This window comes from Rhinolophus sinicus, chromosome 10, assembly GCF_057876585.1.
Source record: "Rhinolophus sinicus isolate RSI-liver-muscle chromosome 10, RSI-T2T, whole genome shotgun sequence".
NCBI lineage: Eukaryota > Metazoa > Chordata > Mammalia > Chiroptera > Rhinolophidae > Rhinolophus > Rhinolophus sinicus.
Genome location: NC_142510.1, coordinates 1,879,589 through 1,904,049, shown reverse-complemented (window position 1 = coordinate 1,904,049; position 24,461 = coordinate 1,879,589). Strand labels below are relative to the sequence as shown.

The following is a 24,461-nucleotide window of genomic DNA, read 5'->3' as shown; positions in this document are numbered from 1 at the left end:
GACTTTTCAAGTTCACCCCGAGATCTGTGGGCACTGGAAAGAATTTTGAACGTGGAGACTAAGATGATTTTATTAATACGTAATGTAAGTGTATAGTAATTAAAAGTACAGTGCTACCATAAGAAAGATCAGTGGAACAGAATATAAAAGCCCCTTAAGAATTGAATTTAATATATGGTAAGGCGGCATCTGAATGAGTCGGAAAGACTGATTCATTCAGCAAATGGTGTTGGGACAACTGGCTAGCCACTTGGAAAGTAACTCTTGCCTCATAGTGTCAAAATGTCTCAACATGGTAACAGATTTACGTGTTAAAAATATACCAGTCCCTCTCCTATCTACAGAGGATCCATTCCACAGGTTTACTGCATATAAATAAGAAAGCCACCGACATCCTAACAGCAGATTGGGCAACGAGCAGGAACAACCAATGCGGAAATTCAAATGCACAAGCTACAAATGACAGAAAATGCTCAACTCAATAGTCCTGAAAAAAGGGAAGTAAAATAACGTAGCATTTTTTTCACCTGTGGAGCAGGGAAATGCGGGAATTACCTCTTGTAGTGCCATTGTGAATGTCAGTTGGTATAACTGTTCTAGAAGGAAATTTGGCTGTGTGTGGACTCGGTCACACCCAGAAATTCTGCTTTTAGAAAACAATTTCAAGGAAACAAAGAGTAGATGCATTTTTCACCTCCAGGACGTTTAGTAAGTTTTGTCGGAATATTTAAAATTGCAAACACATATCCAACAGAGAAGATTCCTGTGGAATACTACACAACTGCTTACAGAGGTGAAGTTCATGGGTATAAACTACTAGCATGGACGATTGTCCATTAACATGTTTGAAAAGGCTACAGAACACCCCGTTCTCTGTGTGGGGTTCTGTTTGCTTTTTGAAAATACCATGCGTGCGCAAAATCATACAAACAGACTCAGAAAAAGCCTGGGAGGGCGCGTACCACGGTGTTTAGCTCTGCGTGGTGGGATTACACACAGTCTTGGTTTCCCCTCTTCCTACCCGCTGGGTTATTTCCATGTAAATCAGGCCACGCAGTGTCAGGACCGACTTCCAAGTCAGCAGCAGCTAAGTTTCAGATCCGTTTCTGAGCCTAAGCCCTGCCCGGGGCTGTTGTTAATCTAAAGATGAATTCACTCACCACTGGGCTCCAGCCTATGATTCCGCGTTGATTTGTTTCTTTGGGGGTGAGCTGTGCTGCCGTGGCGTCCTGAGGCCCCCCCAAGCGGGGACGACTGTCTAACAACACGTTCTTTGTGTCCCTTGTCAGATTTATGCAGCAGTTTAGCAAGTGCTTTTCCTAATTGAATAAAACCCATGATTTCATTTTTAAAATACATGGGCCCATTAGTGTCAGTAATTAGACATTAGCAAGTATGAAGACGGCCCATTCATGAACCAGCAGTTTTAGGAGGCGCGGGGTGGAGTCCACAGGGGGCTGCTTGTAAACGCTGTCGCTGTCTCGGGAGAATTTTGATGGACCTGTGTATGATCCTCTGAACAGCCAGGGCCCTAGGATGGAATTAGCATTTTCCTGGCAGGTATTAAACAGCGAGACCTGAGGCTGGAACTTACGTTGTTGGAAGGGCAGAAGGAAACCCAGGGAAGCCAGAGGTGGGGGGGGGGGGTCTGTGACACTAGCCCTCTGAGGAGGCAGGGCTGACTCAGGCTTTGGCTTCTGCGGCTGCTCCGTCCTCAGCGCCCCCGGCCCAATCATCCCTTTGGGGAGGCAGCAGTGTAAGGATGTGGCTTTAGCATCAGACAGCTATGGGTTCAAGCCCAGCTCGGCCACTTTCTAGCTCCGTAATCTTGGGAGGTTTGTTGCAAATTGCTTAGCCCCCTCAAGACTTGGTTTCTTGGTTCGAGATTTTAGAGTGGGTCTGAGCCAAACCCCCAAATCTCCAACCTCCTTTTCATGTAGGCCAGGACAGCAAAAGGCGCCCCTGCACATCACCCGTGGTCCAGCTTGGGTTGAAAGCAAAGCCTTAGAGCCCTTCCCTCGTTTGGGTCACTGGTACCTTGAGGAAAATGGATAAAAACGGGATAACGTTTATTGAACACTTACTGTGAAGTGTTTTCCAAACATAGCCTTAAATTCTCACCTTACATGTAGAAAGTCGGTACAGTTTCTGACCCCCCTGAGGAGGGGGGGCGCTGAGGCCTAGAGAGGTGGCAAAGCCTGCCCAGGGGGTTCTAGAGACAGGACGTGGCTCGCGTGGGATCTGAATTAGGGCAGTGTCCAGCCCCTGGGAGGTGCTGCCCTATGCTGACCCTCGCAGGGATGTTCCATACGCAAGACAGCATTTTGCAGCCAATTTCGGGGGATCCGTGGATCACTGAAGCCGCCAGGAAGGGCAGGACGCTGTGGTGACAGTAACACTGAGGACGGGGGGACGTGGACTTGTCTGCAGTCTGAGCCCTTCTCACCGCTCGGCCAAGCCCCCATCATCCCTTTCGTGGATGACTCTCGACAGCCTCCTGATTCTTGCTTCTGCCCTGTCCTCTTCCGTCTGTCCCCAGCCCAAGATCTGCCGAAACCAAAGTCAGATCGGGTCACTTCTGTGCTGCTCATCTCATTCAGAGGAAGCACTGAAGTCCTTCTCTGACCTCCGGCTACTGTCGCCCTCGCCCATTCTGTTCCAGCAGCACTGGCCCAGCATTCCCGACATCCCCTCGCCTCTCGGGGGCGATGTTTGCCCCGCCTGCACCACCTGGTGCTCTGAGAGCCGTGCCTGCTGTCACTTCCTTTGTCTCTGCTCAGACACCCCCTCTGGGTGAAGCCTTCCTTCTCTGGGCACCTTTGTAAATGGTGACCTCCCTGAGGCTTCATCGTCCCCGTCCCTGCGTTACTTTTCTCCTCAGCACATGCAATCATCTAACATGCTGATGGCACTGCCCATCTCCTCACAACAACACCATATCATGGAGGCAGGGAGTTTGGTCTCTCTTATTCAGTCTGCCCCTGGACAGTACCTGGCCCATAGTAGATGCTCAATAAATATTTGATGAATGAATGGGCCTGGACCAATACCCATTCAGCCGCAGGGCCCCGGGATTTGGAGGCAGAGTCCCAGGGAGTTAGCAAGGTTCTCACTTGGGAGCAGCCACTATTGGCAGCACCACCTGAGTTGGAAACCATGTGGCTCAGACTCCGGTGTCGGCAGGGAGAAGCGTTCATTTCTGCGGTCAGGGTGGCTCCCCTGGGAGGGGCTGACAGGCCTGGAGTAGCCCCGTGGGGAGCTGGCCAGGCGTGCAGACGTTCTGTGGGGTGCCGATGGAGCGATTACAGAAAGCCCTGGGCTGCGCTAGCCTGTATACTGTTGACATAAACGAGGTCTGTGTACTGACGATGCCCAAAGAGCCAGCAACAAAGCACTCAGATGAAACTCTCAGGACTCGGCTTGTAAATCTGCTCTCTACACAGATGTGGGACAGTCTTGCGATTTGTCAGCCAAGCATTAGGATGTCAAGTGGCAGCCCTGGAGATAAAGCCAAGTGAAAGACTATTTAATAATCCACCCGTCACTTCTTATGTCGACCTTAAAGAGGATTATTCCAGACCTCCTTTCCAGGAGAAAAGTTCCCCCATAAACTCATCCTGATTTTTATTGTCATTTGCCCTGAGTTTTAGCTTCTGCATCAGAGATAGCAAATGCTGCTCTTGGCCAATATCTGGGCCAGAGAAGTTTGATTTGGTTCCCGTGGTATTTTGAAGGGAAAACATTTTTTTATTGGGTGCCAATTTAAACATAAAAACACACCAACAAAATTAAATTTCTGGCTTGTCTTAAAAAATTGGGCAACAGTGGACCCATATTCTTGTTTGCCAACAGCCAGCTGGAAAGAAGTGATTTCTGAGGTGTGCGGCCAAGGGTTCCCACTGACACCCCTCCCCGCCCATTCCACTCTCTCACCTGCCTGACCTGTGTGAGTGTCCCCACCGGCGGGGCCAGCATCCAGCATGGGTGGGACAGCTCTGGACCCCAGAATGGAAGATTTTCCCAAAATTCATTCCAAAGAATCCAACATCTGCATCTGTGCCCATGGCCCTAGTGTTCGTTTATAGGAGACAAAACGAGAAGGAGCTAGTTCTATGGTGATTTCTAGACTTTCAGCCACTCCCGCTGGGCAATCTGGCTGACGTGGGCTCTCAAGGAGGGATCGTGGCTCGACCACTCCAGACGCGTGACCGCGCACACGTCTCTTAACCTCCCCGTGCCTCAGTTTCCTCACCTGTGAAGTGATGGTAACAGTGGCGTTCAGGTTGGGGGATACAGTGTTCACTCACCTGCCACCTCATCATGGTTGACAGGTGCTTACTGGACAGCGATCCTGTGGTCATAAAAAGGCCAGACCTTTGAGTTCAGGGAGATTGCAAACCCCTGGCCCCTCCAGTGCTCGGGGAAACACCACTCCTCTGAGCCTGGGCTTCGGAACCTGTAGACGCAGAGTTCCCCGCATAGCTGACTAAATGTGGGGGGTGGACGCAACTGAAACCCAGCATTGAAAACACCAAAGCCTGGCACAGGGTAGACATGTAAATGGCCATTAAATCTCATCTCACTTGCATGACAAGTGTCTCAGACCACTCTCCCTTGACTTCTACTTCTGACTAAAACTTTTAGGTGACAGAGCCTACACAGGATGAGAGGGGGGGATGGAGATGTCTTTTGTTCCTGGTACAGGTACTTTTGAACACAGAACCACTGCATTTGTTCTTTGATTTTGTAAGTAACCCTTCTGTGATGGTCTGAACAGACATATCAGCCAGTCTAGCTGGATTAAGCCATGTCTGCTCTGGTCTCTGACAATATAAAATCCATGCGTTTCAATTTGCTTTCGTTGTGTAACCAACCACTCCAAAAGTTCGTGGCTTCAAACAACAGCATTTATTGAATCAGGTGCTCTGCCGGTTGGCAGTTGCGCCTGTGCTCACTGGGGCAGGTCTTCTGGCCTGGGCCTGGCTCCCCAAAACTTGGCTGGACTCTCATGCATCTGTGGACAACCAGCGGGGTCGACCAGGGCTGGCTGGTGTCTGCTGGCTGATGACAGGGCCCCCATCTCCACGGGGTCTCCCACCCCCAGCAGGTTACCCTGGGTGCATTCAGTGGAAGCCACGGGGTCCCAGGAGGAGCAGGAGGCCAAGTCTTAATGCACGAGAGCTTTTCAAGTGTCTGCATGAGTCACATTAGCTACTGTCCTATTGGCCAAAGCAAGTCATGGGGCCAAGTTTGGAGCCATTGTGGGAGGGTCTCCCAAAGGGGGCTCATAGGAAGGGGAGTCCCTGGGCCATTTTTGCAAATATCCACCCCACCATGACCATAAGGCAAAGCTGGAAAAGTTCCCTCGCCTCGTACTGAGCAGAAAACCCAGGTGCGCGTCCCTCCCCCACGTCCCGTCTCTGAGTTCTCGGACTGGCCGGGAATTTGTTCCTTGGCGGGCGCACCAAGCTGCCTTCCAGTGGGGCGCACTCTGCTCTCCTCAGACTGGTTTGCGGCGTCCCCCAACCTGTGCTTCCTGCGTGGCCTGACCTGGCCCGTGGCTCGGGCAGTGGGCCATGTGGCTGTGAGTCTGTGCCTCTTGAATGCCAGCCTGTGCCAAGGCCATATGCTGTCTGGGCAAAGGCATTATTCACTGTGAACATCACGGCTGAGCTGACAGAGGCAGCTGCTGGGGCCGGAACCTGTCACCGTCAGGACAAGTCCTGGGACCTGCTGTCCCTCCGGCCACGGGAAGCTGGGCCGGCGGCAGATCTGCTCCTCAGCTCTCTGGATCCTACAGTGCGAGGCCACTAGCACCGAAGGGGACTAGTGTCCTCCGAAGTCACTCACCACGGTCGCCAGGAGCTGGACCACCTGGGTCCTGCCTGGTCCTTACCCCATCTGTCCCCCCAGGGCGGGGCAGGTGCAGTGGACAGGACTCTCCCCTGTGGCTGGAGAGTGAGGCTCAATGCCAAGAACAAGAAAGGGCCTCGGAGGCCGAGGCTGCAGAAATGTCTCCCAGGGGCCACGTGACAGCAGCCAGCACTGATGTCATTTGCCATGTGCCAGGCAACATGCTGAGCGTGTGCCCTTGCAGTTGGTCCTGTTGGTATTGCTGTTCTAAAGAAGGGGAAACTGAGGCACGGGAGATGCAGTCACAGTGCTGGCTCGGCCAGGGTGGTGGTGGGGATGACGACCGTGCTGTAGTCTGTCTGTCTGTCTGACTGTCTGTCTGTCTGACTCCAGGGCCCTTACTGCCGACACCTGATGCCAGAGGTGGGCGGAGGAGGTGGCCTTGGGAATCAGGAATCCTGCTTGTCGCAGGAATCAGACCTGAGGGACTGAGCAGGAGAGATTGGAAAGGAGTTAACCTTTTTTGTCTGCGATTCCGTGTTAATTAATGTTGAGCCCAAGGACCACCCAGACCCGTAAGCCGTGGGAGCCACTGACGGACATTAAGCAGGGGCATAACATGATCCAAACAACAGGAATAAGGAAATTACAGGGTGTAGAAGGTGGTGCGTGATTCAGAGCAAACAAGGAATAAACAAGAAAGGATCAGGCGTGCTGCAGTTTAAAGAGGGTGGTTTGGTGACGTGTCCCCTGAGAAGGTGCCTTTGCACGCACACTTGAAGAAGGGGAGGGAGGTGTGGCGATCTGACGGAAGAGCTTTCCACTCAAGGGGAACAGCAAGTGCAAAGGCCCTGAGGTGGAAACGTGCCTGGCGTGTTCACCGCAGAACAGCCAGAGAGGCTGCCGGGAGCGAGGGGGGGCGGCAGCCGTTGGAGGTGAAGTCAGAGAAGTAAGGGGAAGGCACAGGTGGTCTCCTGGCGTTTGCCCAAAGCCCATCTGCACACTCCTGGAACAGTCTGGGGGTGGGCGGGAGGGAACCGCTCAGTCAGCCATTTTGGACTCCCTTTCCACGAGGTGCGCGCCAGCCTGTATCAGCCCATCTACGCAGATGGTCTGGGCTCTGGCTACACGCTCAACGTCAGGGCTGCGTCTAGACAGCCCCAAGCTCAGTCTCTGCTCGGAGACTGAATAACGAAATAACTAAAGAACCAGTCTGACTGGTTATTTCCTGGGATTCCCGCAGAAGCCACCAGGAGTCTCAGTGGCTGGCAGGGGCCCTCGCCCGGGCCGTCCTGTCCCCCGGGAAGGGACGGAAGGGACGTGGCCTGTTCTGTGGGAAGTGCTCTTGCAGGCGAGGTGGGTCGAGCGCCCCCTGCTGGTCGGGAATCTGCCCCAGGGAAGCGCTAGTGAGCTGGTGACACCGTCCACGAGACTGACTGTGCCCAAGGTGTGGCGAGGCGAGGGGAGGGGTCGGAGCTGAGGCCCTGGCAGCGTGACTGGGCTGCGCACGCAGCAGGCACCGCCATCGTGTCTGTCAGCCCCTCTGGGGGCCGCTGGGGTGTAGGTGAGTCTGGAGGTAGCAAGTCCGCTGCGGATTCTCCCTCCCTCTGCGCGAGTGGGAAATCTCTTCCTGGGCTCCCGGAGCGCGTGAGGCGGTCACTTTCACCTTCCGCCACCCACGCGCGGGGGTTTCCACGGCCAAGCCCCGCAGACCGCAGGCCAGGGAGGGAGGCCGTGAGTGGCAGCCATGGGCCGGGTGAGTCGGCGTGAGAGCGAGGGGCGTGCACAGCCCCGCAAAGCTCCGCACGCTCCACGCCCAGCCTCGCGCTGCTCACGGACACTCGTGCCTCGCAAATGCCAGCCGAGGGACCAGAGAGGAATCGAAGGCCCACGGCAGGACTCAGTCTTGCGAAGTCTCCTGTCGCCATTTGTCTCCCGTCCAATGACGGTGCGGGGAAAAGCTCCGATGGCAGCAAGCGGACACCACACCTGGTTTGGCCCGCCCAGCAGCCGCTCCCTTCTCCGGCCGGTACCAGCCCTGGACAGTCCTCCGAGGAACCTCTGTGCCGTGTGGCCCCGAGGAGGTGGGCACATGACCCAAACTGGCCAGTCACGGGACTCCATCCCTTGCCCATTGTGGTTTGTTCAGGGATGGCATGTGACGCAAATGGGCCAATCACAAGTTCCCTAGGACATGGTCTATGGACTCAGGTAGAAATAAGTCCGCAAGTGCTTTGGGAGCTCAGGCTGTGCCAACGGACATCTTGGCCAGTCACTGTCAGAGGGTCTGCGAAGGGGAGCTGTGAGGGCGGCCGGCCCCCTCCGTGCTCTAACGAAGGTGCCAGAATGCGTGTCCAGTCGCACCCGAATGGCAAGGATGGAAGGAACCCACGTTGAGAGAAAGTAGAGTGTGTGAGACGCCGCCGGCAATAGGAACAGTGGTTCACACAGGACGAGGCGGCTTCCATGGCAGAAGCCTCGCTTGTCACCCAGATGAGGACAGAAAGGTTTGCAGGCCCCTGGGAGCTGGAGCGGGCACTTCCCAGCACCCAGAACTCAGGCCAAAGCTGCTTCGCTTCACTGGACCGTTTGCAAGACCGGAAGGGAAGCCCTGTCCCTGTGGGTGCTTCGCTCCTTCCCTCCCCTCAGCATCCTCCCAAGCTCTTGGCGTGTCATCCGTCCTTACCCAGCATCTGACGTGGCAAAAGGAAGCCGAGAATGTCAGTGCCCTCAGCACACAGATCGTAGCGTCGTTTGATTTGCTCCTTAGTTTGTAGCTATTGATGTTGTTTTAAAAATACCTGCCAAAATTTTACAGTTGAGGAATGTCACGTGAAAAGTCTTTATTTCTGACTTCAGTTTTTAAAAACCGCCTATGTGAGATTTCCAAAGGGCATCCTGGGAAGCAGCGAGAGAGGCGAGCCGGGCTGTGTTAAGCTGCGCGGACATAGTAACACTCCCGCTAACCAGATGCTCCGTTTGGGGCAAAGTCAGGGCACTTTATGGTGCTTGCAGAATATTGTAAACTGCACACAGATGCCAGCTCCTGAACAGATTGACCATTTGTGCTTCCTGCTCTGAGAGTCACGGGATGAAGGAAAGTGACAGGGACGCTTAGGGCACATTTCCCAGCCAGCTGATGGCTGGCAAAGGCTGCCCAGAACACCAGCCCAGCAGCGCCGAGGGTGTCACACCCTCTGAGAGTGAGCCAGAGAAGCTGGAGAGGCCACAGGAAACCAACAAACACAAACACTGGCCGAGGGGGCAAGAGGTGAAGGGATGGGAGCAATTTTTCCAGGACAACAGAGTTCTGAGACAGAAGAAGTATCTGAAAAGCTGTCCCACGGAGACCTGTCCATGGAAGGGCCAGGCTGTGGGGGACTGAGGGAGGTTCAAGGCGGCACAATTAGCTCTACCAGAAAACGAAGTGAGCGCTAGGGCGGTTGGAAGAACCGCTTACCTGGTGGTTTTGCCAGGGCGGAGGAGGTTATTTTTGTTTTTTGGCTTGACACTAAAATATTAGATGGTGGTTGAACTGTATACTTTCTTTCTGTTGAGGTTGGAAGTTAGCAATTAGTCACTGCCCTCATCACTTCCTGGTTCCAAACTAAAAAGAACAGATGCAGGTGGAAATGAACATAGAATTTCCGCTTGTATTCCTGAGCCAGCTAGTCTGAGGCGTGCGTCCTGAGCCCCAGACTCGAGGCGGGCTCTCTACAGCTGGCTGCCGTCCTTCCACCTGGCTCTGGGCCCAGCCTGCAGGAGCGTTTTGGTGCCTGCACAGCCAGCCAGCGAGGGGACCTGGCCCTGCCTCAGCCTCCTCTGGGTCCAGCAGAGGAAAGAGAGAGGGCTGGCTTCCAGACCTGGCTCTCCAAACCAGAGCAGGTGGGTCCCGCCCCAGGTGGGATATAGGCTCCATTTCTGGGCAGAGAGATGGAGGAAGAGGGAGAAACAGGCTCAAGAAGGAAGCGGAGACAGGTGAGCCAAATGTCATCATCTCAATTCTGACACCTGCCCCAGAGTATGTATCACGTGTCAGAGGGACCTTTCTGAAGGCGTCATGCGACCTGATTTTTCTCACTGTGTTGTCCCACTTACTCTTTGTGACAACCGCGTGGCAATTACTAATATTGAGACCGTCTTTATAGACGAGAAACCCGAGGAACATGGACGTTAGGAAACTTACCTGCGAACCCACGAGTAAGAGGCTGAGCCGAGCTGCACGCCCAGGTTTACCCGACTCCAAACTGGAGCACCTGCCAAGACAGAAGGGGCAGCAGAAGCTTCACTCAGGCACTTTCCAAAAGGATGCCAGTTTGGGCAGGAGTCCCCGTGGTTCCCTGGCACAGGACGCCTTACCAGAAGGGGCTGCACACCCTGTACCTTCTCCCTCGGCCTGCGGGACGGGTCCCACGGTGTCACCCTCCAGGGCAAGCTCTGGGTCAGAGCTGGCTCCAACCTCCGCCACTTGCGAGCTGGATGGCCTTGGGTCACTTCCCTAACCTCGGTTTTTCCATCTGTGTAAAGGGAGGACAAAAGATCCACTGTCAGCTTTCTCCCCTGTGCAGAGTCAAGCGGGGTCCGATCCCACGTAGACACGTATATACCTTGACCATCGTTCTTGTTTGCCAGACCCGTGTTCAGCCCCAAAGCACTGTATCGTTCCCTGTTATGGGGCACACCACACCCATCCGAACCCCATTTTGGCCTCTTAAGGTTCTGTGAGAGGCGGCTTGGAAGACGCGAGCCTCCCCCACCCTGACCCCTCTGCCTCCAGTTCAGGAGACACCCCCAGATGCCAGCTTAGTGCAGAGATGCTCCCCCCACTGGGGCCAAAGTGGGGCCCTTCCCTCGAGGAACCTACCTCACCTGACGAGTCAGGAAGAAGTGAGGTCCTGGGCACAGCGCCCAGCAGAAGGTCTGGCCCACGGTCGCTGGGTGAGCCCCTCTGGTCGTTGGGTCCAACGGCTGGAGTCAGAATTTCGATGGACCATCTCTGGCCCAGCCCGGCTGTCTCCGAGGATCAGGTCATCAGAAATCAGTCTTTCTCTCCTGGTTCACATGGCGGCCCAGGCTCCCTCACTCCTCAAGACTGAGAGCTAAATGTGGGAGCAGTTAACACACGGATTATCTTCTAAGCAAAGCAGCCCGAGGCTCATTTGCTTCTCCCACAAAAGCCTCCCGAGGCCGCCACAGACCCCGCGTTACAGCTCAGCTCAGCCGCGTGATGAAACCCCCAGCAGCCCATTTGGGAATGAGATGCCAAGTCTCCCAGCAAAACACAGCCGGGAACAGATGCTTCAGAGCACGAAACAAACGGAAATCCAGACTTTCCTTTCTCTCTCTGCTAAGAGGCAGAAAACCTTTCTTGGGAAGTGCGACCTGGGAAGGGGTTGCTGGAGGGTGGGGCTGTGTTCGCATCACCCCCTTGGACATGGGGCCAGGAGACCCACCCTTGGAGACCGCGTTTGGCCAGAAAACCGCAGGGAAGGGATTCCTTGTACGAGACCCAGGGCCAGCTCCAGCCTCGTGCAAAGAGACGGAGGCGCCCCTCCTCGTAACCCCAGCTGCGTGGGAAACGCTTGGTAAACCAGCTGGAGCCCCAACTCACCCCATTACTCCCTTGACTCCAGCCTTTGGCACCCAACAACCAGAGGGGTTCACCCGGCGACTGTGGCAGGAAATGACCCTCACACCTTTCACCAGTGGGCCCGAGGCAGGTGATTCTACACAGCCCACAAAGTGACCTCTGTTCCACAGACTAAAACAACAAACAAGTCAGCATACGAACCCCAAACACACTCTAGAACCCCAGGAGACATATATCCAGGCTTCTTTGGTTGGCAGTTCACATTTTCTGAGTCACACATTGAGCAGAGGGCCTGGCATTTCTGAGCGGTCTCCTCGTGCCTGCCCGTGGCCGCCCTCTCCCATTCCCCAGGCATCATCTCAGACCTGCCATCACCCTGAGTCTGCCCGACAGCGGTGCCCTTGCCCCCTGCCCTTCCACCGCTTGCATGCAGGCCGCTACGCTCACACTTTCTGTACATCTTATGTGACCCTAATAGAGCCATGTAAGAAGTGGCATCAAGTCAGGGTTCTTCAGAGAAACAGCCGACAGGGTCTGCTTAGAGACACACAGAGAAGATTTATCGTAGGAATGGGCTCACGCGTCACAAGGCCGAGAAGTCCCCCAGTCTGCTGTCCACACGCTGGACGCCCAGGAAAGCTGGTGGCATAAGGCCCAAGAACCAGGGGCACCGACGGTGTAAATTCCAGAAGCCCTGGTGTTGGGTGGCAGCGAAAGATGGAAATCCCAGCTCAAGAGGAGAGGGTATTCGCCCTTCCTTCGTCCTTTTGTCCTATGAGGCCCTAAGGGATCGGGTGACGGCCGCCCACATGCTGGGGCGTCTGCTTTACTCAGTCTGTGCAGTCGACCTGACAGAACTCATGCTTTGCCGGCTACGTGGGCATCAGGTCGACACCTCCCATTATCCACTGTAGCAACGCGTCTCAACCCAAGACGTGCGCAAACGGAGTCAGAGAGCTGGAGGGACTTGCGCAGTGCGTCCCTCTGGGCACCACGCAGGCCTGAGCGCCCACTGCCCTGAAACAGCTGCCTGTGGGTTATGCTTTATCCATGCAGCAGGGTTGTTTCGCTTTGTTTTGTTTTGTTCACCACAGCTAGGACGCGGAAGACCTGAGATTGCTGGCATTGCCTATAACCTTTTCCTTAGGGAAGAAAAAGGACTTTGGACAAAATTACTTCTTGAAAAAGAAAATGGACCAAAGAGCTACCTTCGGAGCACAGGCTGTGCTTGGGTTTGACTTTCGGAAACAGCAGCTGAAGAGCGGCTACCTCAGTGCGTTTCACAAGTCTTGATGTAATAAGGAAAAACCCACGTCTCCTCCATTACAATCTTGTACAATCAGAAAAGGCTGGGGGGCGGGGGGAAAGGCCTTGACATCCTAGCTAATCAGAAAATGACTTTTCTAATAAGTGCATAGACTTAAATGATAATTAATTACAGTGATATGACAGCCCACTCCTTGAAAAAACGTGGATGTAAGAGAGATCCCATGACATAACTGCAGTAATCACCAGACTTGGGATTTTCTAAACAGATTTGCTTCTTAAAGGAGCATTGCTGTATTCTTTGAAAACCACTGAAATGGTTTTGACCCTAATGGAACTGTACTGTTAAATGTTTTCCACACATGAGGATATTTAATAAGCAGATACAAGCCTAACATAGAGGACGAAGTGAATGTTCTTTCCTGTTTTGTTTTGTTTTTCTGGTTGTTGCAGGGCTCGGCCACATACATGTTTCTGCAATAGACAACCTCTTGTTGCCTTCACGGGGACATTTTCCTCTCTTTGGGTCTTCTAATGAAAAAGCACATATGTCTTTGTTTTGCTAACATTTTTTGAGGCCTTGCCAAGCACCAGATACTGTGCAAAGTACATTTAATTCTCATCCTCATCCTTAAGTATTACAATAATCCTATGAAGTAAGTACCATAATTGTTCCCATTTTCCAGATGAGAAAACTGAGGCTTCCCAAAGTTAAGTAACTTCCCCAGGACTTCTCAGTTAAGAAGGGATCGATTAGAATTAGGAGCCATGTCAGGCCGACTCCAGAGTCTGTGGGTTTAATCACTAAGTTATTGTGCCTTCCTACTTTTAAAGAGCTATCAGACTGACCTACTGCGTGAGAAGCCTTCTAGTGGGTTAAGTAAAAGTTAGACTTGGCTATTCAACTCCCCAGGCATCTGGCATCTTGCGGGAGGCTCCAGTGGGTAGAAGAAATCGCCTGTGTTTTACAGGAAAGGGCTGGGATTCGCTGACACGTTTAGCTAATCCACGTGGAGATTGCTGATGAGGATTCTGGTTAATTAGTTGTGGAATTTTAAAAAACGAGCAGATGTGCCCTGCTAAATGCATTTCACTTCCCAAGCCCTGGAGGAAAGCAGAGTGTGTTCTGCCGCTGTGTGTACTTACATATCTTGATTGAACATTCAGCAGCGTGTGTTGCAAGACTCAGGTATCCTGGCTTTGTTCCAGCATAGATAATTACATTCTGCATCCATTCTCCCTAGTCTCAGGCAGGGACGAGATCAGCCGTCATAACTGCAGCCCACAAGCGCCTACTATGCACCAGCTGACCGAGCTGGGGCGTTCCCATGAGGCATCTCCAATACTTTCTACAACCTGCAGAATAAGTATGATTCTATCCCTTTTAATGTGGAAACTGAGGCTCAGAGAGAGTTTAGTGACTTGCCCAAGGCTACACTAAGTGACAAAAAGGGATTCCAGCTTAGACATGCCTGGCTCCAAAGCCTGTATTTTTTCCTCTTCTGTACTATTCATTTGCAAAATAAATTTTAAAAATGCACTTGACAAAAAAAAAAAAGTCCAAGGATACAAGAAGGCTAAGTAATGAAAAACGAGCTCCCCAGCCCTTAGACCCCACCCCCATCCCGCTTATCCCCCCAGACCCCCCTCCACCTTCTTAGGTGTCATCTGTGCATCTCCACCTTTGAAGCCGCTCTTATCAGTGGTTTAGCTGAAACGGACAGGGTTGTGTACCAAGGTTTCCGATTTAGAATTGACCCATGCTTTGGGAGCAACGTGGGGAAGTGTTTTGTAGGGCTGTCAAAGAACAGGCTGTTTTACACCCATTTCAGGAAAAGTTGGCGAGCACAGCAGGTCACATATTTTTATATATAGTAGGACAGCAAGACGGTATTGGAGTATCATGGGGAAACTCTTGTCCTTCCTTTTGGTATCCAAGTGCGTGCGCACACACACACACGGAGACCAGTTACCATGTGCATGTAGCATTTTTCTGCCTACGATTTACCAGCATTTGTCCCGTGTCTTAAACATTTTCTAGAATGTTCTTTATTATCACAGCATTAGCATTTCACTACATGCATCAGCCACCATGGAATCCATACGTATTGTGTGCGTTTGGGTTGTTTTCTAGTATTTCACTATGTTAAGTAAATAAATCTGTGGTGAGGAGCATTATAATATACATCTTTCTGCAAATATCTTAACACTTCGACAAATTCTAGAGTGCCTTCCATGAAATGTAAACAACGTGCAATCCTAGCACGGTATATTCGAGAATGCATCTTCTGTGCGCCGTGGAGAACACGGGATAACCCAGCTTTCTGGCAGGTCAGAATGCCGTCTCACTGAGATTGCATTTGTCTTTTGCACGTAAAGTCTTTTCTTCCTTCCGTTGGCATCATCGTTATAAAGCCGTCCCAGTTCTCAAGAATATACACATATTTACTCACATTTTAATTCTTAGTCCATTATGTTCTTCTTAACATTGAGTTCTTTCTTTCTTCTTGAGTGTAGTGTGAATGAGGAAACTGACTCCATTTTCCCCCAGCTGATTCACTAATGGTCCCAGTAACGTCCCCAAGACCCCTAATTTCCCAGCTGATTTGAGACGCCACCTTGAGCGTGTGTTTTGTGGACAGTTGTGCTGTTTCTGGTTTCGTATTCTGTTCTAACCGATTGGCCTGTTCCCAAGCCAGAACCACACTGTTCTAATGACTACGGCTTTATAATGTATGTTGGGTGACGTCGCAGTTTCCTCCCGTGATTCTTCTCCCCAACACAATCTCATCCTTGATTTATTCATCCAAAAGAACTTTATCACTGTAACGTCAAATTCAACTCTTTAAATCCCCTTGCGACTGGATTGGAGTTACATTTGATTTATAGATTAATTTGAGAAGAATAGATGTCTTTCTAATACTATGACTTTCCATCCTGCCATTTATTAAAGTTTTAATTGAACTGTCTATAAATTATAGAACAATATTAAATATTTATCGTGTTGGCAGGCATCTTTGTCTTGCCAAACTTTAATGAGACTCATAGCCTGAGGTCGCCAGCACAAGAGCTGGGGTCAGAACGCTCGGGTGTTTATCCTGGCTTCAAATCAGAGCTTCGGGTCTTCGGCCCACTTCTCTCTGCCAAGTTTCCTTACATGAATAATGCGACTAATAGTACAAATACCTACTGTGATGAGGTTTAAATGAGATAACCTAGCTCTTAAGGTTATTTTTTTAATCAGCAATGAGTGTTGACTTTACTAAGTGCCTTTTCGGGATATGTTGAGATGATCATTTTTTCTTTTGACCCATTTCTGCGATGAATTCTGATTCTGTATTCGATGTCACGATGTGGCTTTCAATGGGATGTGTGACCAAGTTGGCCAAGTACTAAACACTGGGACTCACAAACTATTTTTCTGCAAAACTTGATGGATAATCTGTGTTTTTCTGGCATTTAATTGTGCTACAAAGAAAGGCCTTGTATGCCTTATATTTGTAAAGAAACTGTTTTCTTTGCTTTTTCCACCACGGTACCTGTAATACTTATAGAACTTTTGCATTTTACATATAATTGAAAATGTTTGCCCTGATGCATGGTCGTATACATAGATGATGGATGGATGGATGGATGGATGGATGGATGGATGGATGGATGGATGGATGGATGTGGGTTTTATTTTGTTCAGACTAGGCTGGCCTTTTGATCTGCCCACATAGCCATCTTTTGTCTCTAGAAATGTCTCTTTAATTAAATCTTTGCCTATAGCTCTGTCCAATTGTTTTCAGGTTTCTTCAGTAACATTGCAAGTTGCTTATGACTATTCTGTCCTGTGTCCCCTTCTCTCCCGTCAGTTCAGTCTTGTAGACTTTTACTTGAGAAGCCCAGGGGCAAGTTCGTTCTGATTTTTATTTTGTACATCACTGGTTCTACTCTTCACTGCTCTGCGTGTAGTTTGCTAGGTTCCCTGCAGTCGCATCTCGCATCATCCATACCTGGTTTTGTCCCATCCTGCTGTCCCCTCACGCTTCCTATGGCCTCACAATGCCTGTGCTCACCTCCTGACCTGCTGCTCCAATGTCCCCTTGGGTCTCTCTGCCCACTCAGTTCCCTCGTTACACTTGCTTTCCTCTTCCTTCACCCCCGGTTGTAATCACATGTTTATTTACCCATTATGTCTCCTCTCGACAAGAGGCACCTACTTCATCTATTCTCTTTAGGGCCAGGACTTGAGTGCCTAGCACGTGGCTGGCAAACAGTAGGTGCTTAATAACTTTGTCACTGAGTCCCCCAGTCATCCGCTGGGGAGTTTGCAGATGCCTGGGAAGCTTTCAGAATCGGGGGTGGGGGTGCGGGGGGACTGTCAGGTCCTTAGGGCGGGGCCTCGGTGGAGAGTGAAGCCGTTCCGTTCTCACGGTTTCTAGATTCTCTGTGCGGGGCGACGTGAGCGCCTGTACTGTGAGTGGCAGGAAAGGGCAGGCTTTGGTCGTTGGCGGAGTGGGGGAGGTCTGCAGTCGTCGCTGCTCGCAGAGGACGAGCGAGCTGGCCAGAGCAATGTGGCGGAGTGGCCAGCGAGGCTGAGGTCCCCAGTGTTGGCGGCGGGGTGTCCGTAGTGCAGGCCCCTGCCGGTTTCAGCGGCTCTCCCGCAGCGCCCCTCCCCTCCCCGTTTCGACTGACGTTGACTTAGGGGGACTGGAGGGGCATGAAGGGCCCCTAAGCCACCAGTTGGCACCTTCACTGGTAACCTTGGTACCACGTGGTCGCCCCAGGCACCGGCTGGCTTTCTGGGTGTCGATGTCACTGGGGAGGGTCACACAAGAGCCAGCCGGCTGGGGATGGAGGCTGGGAAGCAGAGAACAGCGTGGAGCTGCGCCCTGCAGGTCTGTCCGTGAGTGACGGATGTGATGGTCCCGAGACAGGTGTGCGATGAGACCGGGTGGGAGGCGACCGTGCGGACGTGGATCCAGACTAGACGTGGGTGTTGCTGGGGCAACTGGTGGCGGGCGGGTCCCTCGCTGAGGCGGGAGGAGACAAACTGGACGTGGGCTGCGCCTCAGATGCCAGGAAACGGGAGGCGTTGCGGGGCGAGCGCGGACAGCTGCTCACAGGGTGAGGGGGTGGGAGGCGGTGTGACACGTGGGGGTGCGCATGAGGAGGACGCGGAGCCTCTGGGCTTCATTTCAGGAGCTCTGGGGAGAACAGGGGACATGCAAGACTCCAGCAAGCGAGTGAGGGGAGGGGTCAGAGAGACCTAACCTGTACAGCTGGCGACTAGAGGCGGTACTATCAGCGCATCACCCCACGTGGACGCAGGGGCTGCTGGGAAATGTAGTCCTGGCTGCGCAGCCGCCCTCTAGCGTGAGCTGCCCCGGGGCGGAGGAGCATCAGCCCGTCTCTGCCACAGATGCTGCCACCGGCGTCCTGGTGCACAGCCGTTAGGTCCCTGTGCCAGTGCAATTCCGGAAGTGGAGTTGCTGGGTGAGAGGGTATGTGCATTTTACACGTGGGTAGATAACATCGATTTGCCCTCCGAACGGCTGCACTGATTCATGCTGCTGCCCAAGCTGGGGCGTACTCAGGGCCACACACTCCTGCCCGCTGTACCTGCTGTCATTTTTCAAAAGGTATTTTCCAGCCTTATCGGTGTGTATTATTCATCATCGGTTTTCATTTGTATTTCTTTAATTGTAGGAGAGATGGAGTATCTTTTCATATATTTATTTTCCACTCGTAGATCTTTTCCTGTTAACTCTCCTCATAACCTGTGCTCCTGTTCTACCAGCTGGTTCTCTTTATCTTATCGATTTGCGAGACCTTTGAACAAATATATTTTAAAATATATGTATACGTATGAAATCACCTTTGTTTCTCTGTCTCAAATGCTGCACATATTTTTCCGGCCAGTCATTTTCCTTTTATTTACGGTACATTTCCACCCCCGGGACTCGCGCTTGTCACATAGTCTAACTTTTCAGTCTCCTCCGTGATGTTTCTCGTGCTTAGAAAGGCGGTCCTCATGCCAAGATTAATTTTACACTCTCACGTTTCCTTCTAGTGTTAGAGGCACCCGGAAGCCAGATTTTGCGCCTTGCTGTGTTGCTTCGCTGACTGGCTTTAGTTCTGCGTGTCCCAGTTTCCCCAGCCCACAAACGGGGCTCGTGCGAGCACCGGCTTCCTAGAGTCAGTGTGAAGGTGGAGAGGTGGCTCAGACACAGAGCTGAGGGCCACCTCTGACCCGGGCACCGCGCCACAAGTGTTCGCTGCTAGTGTTTCTGTCCCGGCGTCAATGACCATCAGCTGGGGCTGCTGTGACAGACTGAGGGCTCGAACGACAGACTTGCTTCTCTCAGTCTGGGGGCCGGAAGTCCTAGGTCAAGGTGCCAGCTGCTTTGGTTCCTGGTGAGACTCTGTTCCTGCTGCCTTCGTACTGTGTCCTCACGTGGCAGAGGGGCCCAGACCATCTCTCATGTCTGTTCTTCTCAGGGCACTGAGCCCACTCCTGAGGGCCCACGACCTGTTACCTCCCACAGACCCCCCTCCAACACCATCACACGGAGAACGCATTTAGTCCTTCAGCAGACTGTGTGTATGGCCGTTACAGGCTGTGTGCCCATTTGTTAAAAGATATGCACCGTGATGAGTTAATACGTTACACATTGTGAAATGGTTACCACTCAAGTTCAGGAATATATCCATCACCTCACAGTTACTGTTTACCGTTTTTTAAGACCTCGTCTCTTAGCAACTGGCAGGTATACACAATGTAGTCTTAATGACAGTCACTCATACGTCCATCGGACCCCAGAACTTGTTGGTCTTATAACTGAAAGTCTGTACCCTTTGACCCCCCATCTCTCCCATTTCCCCGAGCCCCCAGCCTCTGGTAACCAGCACTCTACTCCCTAGTGCTGAATTCGACACACAGATTCCCGGGCCTCTCGTTCTCTAAGGTGCGCCCCAGGTGATACTCCTGACCAGCTGTGAAGGCTGAGTGGCTAAAGGAACGCGGTCTGTACCTGTACTGCTTGGCGCTGGGGCCGCTGGGATCATCGGGGAGCTTTGAAGTTGCAGATGCCCGGCCCCCGCGCCCGCCACTGAGTTACTGATTTAATGAGTGTGGCGTGGGGCCCGGGCGCAAAGGCCTCCAGTGGGCCTGCTGTGCAGCGCGCCTTGCTCCCCCCAGGCACCCAGCAGAGGCACCAGTGCCCGGCCCTCTCTGACACTCGGGGAGCCTTGGGCGAAGGACGAGGCGCACATGGCAAAGCAGAAATGGCACGAGATGCGGTCCTTTAAGTCTCACGAGACCGTCTTACACTGGGAAGTGTGGGTCGAAGCAGAGCGAGGATGCCCTCGGTCTGTGAGCCTGAGCCCTGGGGGCGGTGATGAAACCCTAAGAGCACAGCGACCCTCTGCCCGGAACTCTGCCGAACCAGCCCTTCCTCAGTCAGAGCTCAGAGTGCCAAGGAGAGGCGGGCATCGTCAGCTAACACTGCTGACTTCTGAGGGCCCTTTGACACTGGGTATGGGGCCACTGTATCGAGCACCGGTGGTGTGCCAGGTACTGTGGGAGGAAGGCACGCGTGAACAAGAAACATGCCCCAGCCTCCTACCATCTGCTGATAATAAATGGCTGCGTCGCTAGGAATTGGGACACAGTGGGAAGAGGGTCCTAACAGTTGGACGCACAGTGTGTCATGAAATTCCAGGGAAGGGTCCACAGAGGGCGTGACTTGTGATCTGGGCTTGGAAAGGTGAGTAAACGTCCTCCCGGGAAAGACTCAGCATCTTCAAATATAAAAATAAAAGCGCAGCGAGTGCAGAAGAGCTGGGGGTGGGTCTTCTGTTCAGACGGCGGCGTGCGCATCGGGCTGCCCGGCGGTGGCCAGAGGTTAATTCTGGAGAGGTCGGCAGTGGCCTTAAGTCACAGAACGTGGGCTTCATTCTAAAGAGCAATTGATGGTTGACAGGATTAGACTTGTTTTACAAGGATTTCCCTGGTGGACACAGAACGTAAACAGATTAAAGAGGGGAAGAGAACGGAAGCAGGGAGGTCAGAGAAATCTACTGACAGGAAGAGAAGACCAGAGCCTGAGGGAGCAGAAGTTTGGGGAGATAAAACTTCCAAGAATGAAAGACATTCGGTGTGAGGAGGAAGCGAGAATGGTCGGAGGTGTTTCTGCTCTGTGAGTGGATTCGTGGTATGTCTGCTGCAAAAACAGGCAAAAGAGAGAGTGAGTTTGGGGAGGAAATCGGCGAGCTCGGTTGCTGGGCCAGTGTCTGCAGCCCACGGACAGCTGGAGCTGCTGTTACAGACGTGAGTTAGCAGCTCCCAGGAGATGGTTAAAGGCTCGGGAAGGAATGAGGTCAGCCGCGGAGATGGTGGGGAAGGAGAGACGCGGGGGCCAGACCTGCGGGCAGACCCAGGACGGGCTGGGGAGTTTGAAAGGCCTCGGCGAGGGCTTCAGTGCCGAACTGGACTGGACAGCTGGCTGGTTTCACCGAGACCTCAGCGGTGTTGGTGGAGGCCTCACTGGTGCACAGAGCAGGGTGATGGGTATCGGGTCATCACCCAGGCCCCACGCACTCTTCCAGCGCTGAGGAGGAATAAGCTCTTCTGTGGGAGGGAAAATCTGACGTGGGCAGGAGCCCTTCGACTCGGGGAGCGCTGGAGGCCGTGTGCGGTGCTGTTTGCAGTCTGGTGTCTGTCTCTTCCTGAGCATTTGTAATGTGGTTTTGCAGCCCACAAGCCAATTAGCAATTAGAAGGGCGGAGCTTCGCTCACTTCCGTGCACAGCCAGGGGTGAGGCGAAGCTCCGAACGGCACCGCACTGGTTACAACTCCCAGCTGCTAACACACAGAGGTGTCCATTGGTGCGCCTGGCAGAAGCTTACAGCCCTCTAGGCCAATAGGCTTGGGAAGGGCTGCACTCTCGCTTCCTCTCGGATATTCTTCAGCGCTGACTGCCTGCTCTGCTCACACCTCAAGGCCCCTTCCCTGCTGCTGTTGGTAGTTTCTGGTGTCCTGCCCCAGACAGACGTGCTGTGTGTCTTGCCCTTTTTCATTTAACACTTTCTCTTGGAAATCATTCCATGTCAGGTCACACAGATCTCCCTAAGTCTGTTTATCGGCTGTTCTGTCATTAGTTAACCCATACTGACGGACGCTGAGGTTGCTTCCTGTCTTAAAGCAAACCTGTTAAAATCAATCGGAGGGAGTTAAGGTGGGTTCCTCCCCAGGGGAGAGCGGGTGGGCCTCAAAATGTCACAGCGGAGAGGAGGGGACTCGGCTGGGCGCAGGGGAGTGCCTGTCCCGGTCCCCGGGGGCGGGTCTGATGACGTGCTGCTTCTGCCCGCAGGAGCCTGATGCCGCGGACCCTGGAGAGCCAGATCACGCTGGAGAAGACGCCCAGCTACTTCGTCACGCAGGAGGCCCCTCGCAGGATCTTCAACATGTCGCGGGACACCAAGCTGATCGTGGTCGTGCGCGACCCGGTGACACGCGCCATCTCCGACTACACGCAGACGCTGTCCAAGAAGCCCGACATCCCCACCTTCGAGGTGCTGTCCTTCCGGAACCGCACGCAGGGGCTGGTGGACGTGTCGTGGGGCGCCATCCGCATCGGCCTGTATGCACTGCACCTGCAGAGCTGGCTGCGCTACTTCCCACTCGCGCAGATCCACTTCGTCAGCGGCGAGCGCCTCATCGTGGACCCCGCGGGCGAGATGGGGCGGGTCCAGGACTTCCTGGGCGTCCGGAGGTTCCTCACGGACAAGCATTTCTACTTCAACAAGACCAAGGGCTTCCCTTGCTTGAAAAAGACGGGATCGAGCCTCCTGCCGCGGTGCCTGGGCAAATCGAAAGGCAGAACTCACGTGCAGATCGATCCCGAGGTGATAGACCAGCTCCGGGAGTTTTACAGACCGTATAACATCAAATTCTATGAAACCGTCGGGCAGGACTTCAGGTGGGAGTGAGCTGCGGCCGAGGCGCTGGTCTCGCCTGGGGGCCGGCTCCTTGGAGCCTCTGGCCCCCAACCCCCACCACACCCCAGCAAACCCAGGCTCTGCCTCCTTGTCTTGGGTTCCATCATCCTGGATCCAGGAAGCCCAGCCAAGGCCAAGAGACCAGGGGCTCCCTGCCACTGGCTGTCCCCAGTTTGTCCAGGCGAAGTCACCTGCTTCTGGCGTGTCCAGTCAATCTGGCATGGTTTCCCTCCAGGCGCTCGGAGGCCTTGGGAAACCACTTTAAGGAGAGTGGGTCTCCCACTGTGATGGATGTTATACACAGTGATGGTTCTGTGCTAGGAGCACAGCTGTCCCCGTCACTGCCCAACCCAGAGCGAGCAAGTTAATTCCGAGTGGCACGTACCTCCCCTCTGAGCTTCGCTCCCCTGAGCTGCCAGCCCTCGGTGCTTGGGCCGGAGGCTGTCTTGCCCTCAGCACCTGCAGAGCGGAAAGCACCCAGCCACTCCTGGGAGCCGGGGCCTTTGAGGAGGGACGAAACCAGAGCTTTCAGTACTGTGGTCTCCGCTCTGCCTGACGGGGACTATTTGAACACCTGGTGAGCCCTCCGCGAGGGACAAAAGCACATAATTCTGTGGTTACGGGTCCTTGCCTCACGAGCTTTCATGTTCAGCATGTAACAGAATCATGCTTGTCCGTGTGAAATAAATATGGCTGTCTCCTGTCCAAACTCTAGGCTTTTCTCTGTGAGAGTGAGACTGAAAGAAGCGAGAATAAGAGCGAGAGAGCGAGAGAGCGAGAGTGAACGAGTGAGTGAGGTAGAACAAGAGAAAGCAAGAACAAGAGCGAGAACGAAACAGCGAGAAAGCAAGAGCAAGCTAGAGAGCAATAGAGCGAGATTAGAGCGAGTAGAGCGAGTAGAGCGCGAGTAGAGCGAGTAGAGCGAGAGTAGAGCGAGTAGAGCGAGAGTAGAGCGAGGCAGAGCAATATCGCAAGAGCAATAGAGCGAGATTAGAGCGAGTAGAGCGAGATTAGAGCGAGTAGAGCGAGATTAGAGCGAGTAGAGCGAGTAGAGCGAGAGTAGAGCGAGTAGAGCGAGAGTAGAGCGAGTAGAGCGAGTAGAGCGCGAGTAGAGCGAGTAGAGCGAGAGTAGAGCGAGAGTAGAGCAGGCAGAGCAATATCGCAAGAGCAATAGAGCGAGATTAGAGCGAGTAGAGCGAGATTAGAGCGAGTAGAGCGAGAGTAGAGCGAGGCAGAGCAATATCGCGAGAGCAATAGAACGAGATTAGAGCGAGTAGAGCGAGAGTAGAGCGAGGCAGAGCAATATCGCAAGAGCAATAGAGCGAGATTAGAGCGAGTAGAGCGAGAGTAGAGCGAGAGTAGAGCGAGGCAGAGCAATATCGCAAGAGCAATAGAGCGAGATTAGAGCGAGTAGAGCGAGAGTAGAGCGAGTAGAGCGAGAGTAGAGCGAGTAGAGCGAGGCAGAGCAATATCGCAAGAGCAATAGAGCGAGATTAGAGCGAGTAGAGCGATAGTAGAGCGAGTAGAGCGAGTAGAGCGCGAGTAGAGCAAGTAGAGCGAGTAGAGCGAGAGTAGAGCGAGTAGAGCGAGAGTAGAGCGAGGCAGAGCAATATCGCAAGAGCAATAGAGCGAGAGTAGAGCGAGTAGAGCGAGAGTAGAGCGAGAGTAGAGCGAGGCAGAGCAATATCGCAAGAGCAATAGAGCGAGATTAGAGCGAGTAGAGCGAGATTAGAGCGAGTAGAGCGAGAGTAGAGCGAGTAGAGCG

At 53.1% G+C, this 24,461-nt stretch overlaps 1 protein-coding gene and 1 long non-coding RNA gene across 2 annotated transcripts in view; one reads left to right on the top strand and one right to left on the bottom strand.

The window, feature by feature from the left end:
• The window catches only part of HS3ST2 (heparan sulfate-glucosamine 3-sulfotransferase 2), a 56,209-nt gene extending 32,804 nt beyond the window's left edge, over positions 1-23,405 (top strand). The window contains exon 2 of the mRNA XM_019751664.3: positions 22,069-23,405. Within this exon, the coding sequence (XP_019607223.2) occupies positions 22,069-22,687 (619 nt within the window). The 3' untranslated portion in view covers positions 22,688-23,405. The remainder of the gene's footprint in view (positions 1-22,068) is intronic.
• On the bottom strand, positions 4,890-14,306 carry LOC109458206 (uncharacterized). The gene is made up of 3 exons (XR_002139181.3): positions 10,718-14,306; positions 10,213-10,370; positions 4,890-10,109 (listed from the first exon to the last, which is right to left on the bottom strand). It is a non-coding gene; the product is annotated as an uncharacterized LOC109458206 (long non-coding RNA).
• Positions 23,406-24,461: the final 1,056 nt, after the last annotated feature.